The following is a 4754-nucleotide window of genomic DNA, read 5'->3' on the forward strand; positions in this document are numbered from 1 at the left end:
GGAGGCATTTCTGAGGAAGCCTGGCCTTTGCTGAGACAGCCTGGTTGCTTGGAGAGTCTGCCTGCTCCTACACCTCCCAGATCACAGAGGCCTGAATTCCAGACCTTGTTCAGGGACCTACCCAAAGAGGAATTTCTTCAAACCACTGTGAGACCTCTTTAGAATTTCCAACTCCCCAGTTCCAGCCTCCCACCCTTCACTGAAGAAACAAGGCAAGCGAAATTAATTTACCCAGGAAAAATATGTGTGGTGGTGGTGGTGGTGGAGATTGGTAATGAAGAAGGAAACTGATGGCTGGAAGGTTAAGCTGGAGCCACACTGCTAATGCAGACCAGGTGATTTCAACTCTATCTTGAAGGCTTTGGGAGTCACCTGTAACTTGCTAACTAGGAGCCTGACATGGCAAGTTTGCTGTGTAGGTGGTGGTGACGTGAAAGGTGGATTGACACAGACTGGGTTTAAAGTCAGGAAGGTGAGATAGGAAGCACTTTTCATAATCAGAGCAGAGTGGATGATGTAATGAGGTTGGGAGAGAGTGAGGGTGTGTTAAATAAGGGAAAAGGCCATAATAAATTAATTGGTAAACAAAATCACACCTGGAGGTGAAAGAGCGGAGAAATCAAGCTGGGACTAGATGGGTCTAGATGACTTGGGTCACAGAGTGTTACCATTCAGAAAAGGTCCTCTTTGGGGCAAGATGGGTATGAGGATAGTCTATCAAGTAGAAGTATGAAGAGGCAGCAGGTTATATGGGTGTGGATCTCAGGACAGAGGCTTAGAGCAGAGTGGTCTGTGTAGAGAAAAGAAATTGAGCCTGGGATGTTGTGGGTTCACGGGGTAGAGTAGTGGAGCGAGAAAGGTGTGCCTGTGGACACCAGATTGCACCACCAGCCACATGGACTGATGTTCTTTCCATGTCTCAGGTGCACCTGGTTTACATGTTACACCCCAGACAAGCAGAATCTGGGTCTGACTGTTATGTGGGCCTTGAGAAATCCTGATGAAAGAGTCTGTTCTTTTTTTTTTGAGTCTGTTCTTTCTTGGGACTAGAAAGAACAGTTTTTCTTCACCCTCATCTCCCTGAGAACTCCAGATTAGCTTTTCCCAAACTTCTTAGATCAAAAACAAACCAGCTTGGGAGAAGGGTATAATTTTTTTTTGTTTTTTAAAATATATTCTATTGATTTTTTACAGAGAGGAAGGGAGAGGGATAGAGAGTTAGAAACATTAATGAGAGAGAAACATCGATCAGTTGCCTCCTGCACACCCCCTACTGGGGATGTGCCCGCAACCAAGGTACATGCCCTTGACTGGCATCCAACCTGGGACCCTTTAGTCCGCAGGCCGACGCTCTATCCACTGAGCCAAACCGGTCAGGGCTGTTTTGTTTTTTAACTGGATTTCTGGACCCCTCCCCTGGAAATTCTGGAGTAGGACCTGGGGGTAAGTTCTCAGTAACTGCTTCAGATGAATCTATCAGGGAAGTCAGAGAAATGCTGCTCAGGCCTAAATAAAAATTTGTCTCTTGAAATCTAGTCCGACTCAACCCCTGATTCCTGCCCTAAATCAGATCAGAGTAGGTAACTACAGCCTGAAGCTCAAACTCTAAATTCAAACCAACTCTAACCCCACATGCGCTAGAAGAGCTGGGGTTAGTGTAGATGGGAGGTTCTGTGCAAGCCAGTCTACTCTGTTGGGGAAGTGGCCAAGAGCAGTGCCCCTGGTCAGCTCTGGAAATGAAGAGCTGTTGAATATGCTTTCCGAGTGCGTCATCACACACTGAGATTAATGGGACCTCCAGGGAGGGATGCACAAGGAGGATTAGAGTAGAGGGAAGATGGAGTTCAGAATTAGTGTACTAGAAATACTCAGTCTTTCTCTCTGTTACTTCAGTACTTCAGTGCCCTGCCCTTATGTTCCTTCTCTCTGCTGAGCCACTAACTGAAAATGTTTCTTTTTCACTTTCATAGTTGTTGGAATTGGATGCAAAAGCCTCAGCTCTTAGGTCCTGTCATGGCTACTCCAAATGGAACTGTGGTCCACCCAGCATACTTCCTGCTGGTGGGCATCCCTGGCCTGGGACCTAACACGCACTTTTGGCTGGCTTTCCCACTGTGCTTTATGTATGCTTTGGCCACCCTGGGCAACCTGGCCATTGTCTTCATCATCCGCATAGATAGGCGCCTGCATGAGCCCATGTACCTCTTCCTGGCCATGCTTTCCACCATTGACCTAGTCCTCTCCTCTGTCACCATGCCCAAGATGGCCAGCCTCTTCCTGACAGGCATCCAGGAGATTGAATTCAATGTTTGTCTGGCCCAGATGTTCCTTATCCATGCTCTGTCAGCCATGGAGTCAGCTGTTCTGCTGGCTATGGCTTTTGATCGCTTCGTAGCCATCTGCCACCCACTGCGCCATGCTTCTGTGCTCACAGGGCCTACTGTCGCCAAGATTGGACTAGCTGCCCTGACCAGGGGATTTGCATTCTTCTTCCCACTGCCCTTCATCCTGAAGCGGTTGTCATACTGCCGAACACATACTGTCACACACTCCTTCTGTTTGCACCAAGATATTATGAAGCTGTCCTGTACTGACACCACGGTCAATGTAGTGTATGGACTCTTCATCATCCTCTCAGTCATGGGTGTGGATTCCCTCCTTATTGGCTTCTCCTACATCCTCATCCTGAGGGCTGTGTTGGAGCTGTCTTCTCGGGGGGCAGCACTCAAGGCTTTCAACACCTGCATTTCCCATCTCTGTGCTGTATTGGTCTTCTATGTACCCCTCATTGGGCTCTCAGTGGTGCATAGGCTGGGTGGCCCTACCTCGTTGCTCCATGTGATGATGGCTAATATCTATCTCCTACTACCACCTGTGGTCAACCCCATTGTCTATGGAGCCAAGACCAAGGAGATCCGTTCACGGGTCCTCCACATGTTCTCACAGGGTGGCAGGTGAGCAGGTTTACCTTCCCAGTGCCCTATATTCCTACCAAATATGGGAGGACAAGGATCCTGTTCACGGTCTTGGTGATTGGATCACCCATCCCATTGGGCTGTCATTTAGTTATCGAAATGGATCTTGAATTCTGTTTCTAGGAATGTGTCAATATATGAGAACTTATGACTCAGTCTGAACTAGCCATCCTGGAGAATGGTTACCCTAGTGTCTCTGCTCTGGTGGCCTTGCCATATATCCCTCCTCCAACTAGAAAAACATACAGGTTTTACACAATAAGGCTATAAATGCCATGGCTCAGGATAATTCCAGTTTTGATATATGATTTTAATTATTATTGCTCCCATAAACTCATGTCATTAAAGCTGTGTTGGTCATAAAGCTTCTTTTTTGAACCAAAAGTGGGATGGGGGAAGGTGATAGTAATTGAAGAGAGGGGAGGGAGATGGTAACAGGAGATGAGACAGCTCACATGAAGTATTTACATTTCTGTATGCATGTGGGTGTATTTATGTGGAAACTGCCAATGCTCATCTATGTGGCCCTACTGGAGATTGCTTTTCCATAAGAGTACTGTGTATTCTGAGTGTGGTAATGAGTGTGTAGGTATATTTATGTGGGTGTATGTGATCTTTAGTGTGTGTGCGTGTGTGTGTGGCGTGCGTGAGTGTGTGTATATACATAAGAAAGGGACCAGTTGTGCAGTTTGTGAGTGTGATAGCTGTGACTAGGCATATATATTTCGTGAATAACAGATCTGATTGCATCTTTATTGTGTTTCTGTGGTCTCAGTTGGTATGTGATATGCACCTATTTGAGAATGTTGAACAATATCTTTATGAGTATCTGATGAAAATGTTGCCTCTATCTTTTCTTCATATTTGTAACATGGAAAATGTAAAGTATAATATGTAGAATGTAAAATATTATATATTTGTAACAATGTAGTATATGTAATATGCATGAGTGTATGGAATGTATGGTTTAGGATGGCTATGTGATGTTTATCTTTGGGCATATGCCTGTTGTGCATAGTACTAGTATTTGTGATATTAAATCATTTTTTGTGATACATGTGTCTTTAGTCACATGTAGGTGGAATGTAATGTCTGAAGGATATGTGTGTACACGTGTGTGTGTGTGTGTGTGTGTATGCAGTGTTTGTGAATAATGTATTTTAAGGCATATGTCTGGTGCATATACTTTAGGATACATTTCTTTTGTTGTTGTTGTTGATCTTTTGAATTCTTATTATGCTTTCTAAGAAAAACGAATCTGTTATTCCGGAAATGCTTGTATCTTCCTCTCCCTTTGTTCATATTCTCTTCTTCTACACTGAGATCCAAAAGGAAATTGAAAAATTCTAATCATGCTTTTGATGCAGGTGATTCTTAGAGGTCATGGGTCTTGCCATTTTTCTCTTAGTGAATAGGTACCTCTTTACTGATTCTCACCTTGTTTTTCACTAATCTCATTTTCTCTCTTCCTATCCCTCATCAAACCCTTTTCTCAGAGCTCCTCTCGATGCCACTTGAATTGAAGCCTGATAAAACTATAAATGTTGGACTGCTCAAAGATATATGCATTTCTTTAAAAAAAATCTTTATTGTTGAAAGTATTGCTAGTATATATGTCCCCTTCCCCCGGCCCACCAACCTCCTCCAGCCCACCTCTGCCCCCCGCCCCAGGCCCTCACCACCCACTGTCCGCAGGACACATTTCCTTTGTGTGGTAGGTGTGGATTATATGGCACAAGAATGAGTACACTAACTGTGTGTCTGGGCAGTGATTACCGA

General features: G+C 44.7%; 1 protein-coding gene across 1 annotated transcript; it reads left to right on the forward strand.

Annotated features, from left to right (window-relative positions):
• Window positions 1-1926: 1926 nt before the first annotated feature.
• Window positions 1927-3026, forward strand: LOC102426098 (olfactory receptor 51D1). Its single transcript, XM_006094524.1, has one exon. The coding sequence runs from the start codon at window positions 1948-1950 to the stop codon at window positions 2956-2958; it is 1011 nt and encodes a 336-aa protein (XP_006094586.1). The 5' UTR covers window positions 1927-1947; the 3' UTR covers window positions 2959-3026.
• The last annotated feature ends 1728 nt before the right edge of the window (window positions 3027-4754 follow it).

This window comes from Myotis lucifugus, unplaced genomic scaffold, assembly GCF_000147115.1.
Source record: "Myotis lucifugus unplaced genomic scaffold, Myoluc2.0 scaffold_138, whole genome shotgun sequence".
NCBI lineage: Eukaryota > Metazoa > Chordata > Mammalia > Chiroptera > Vespertilionidae > Myotis > Myotis lucifugus.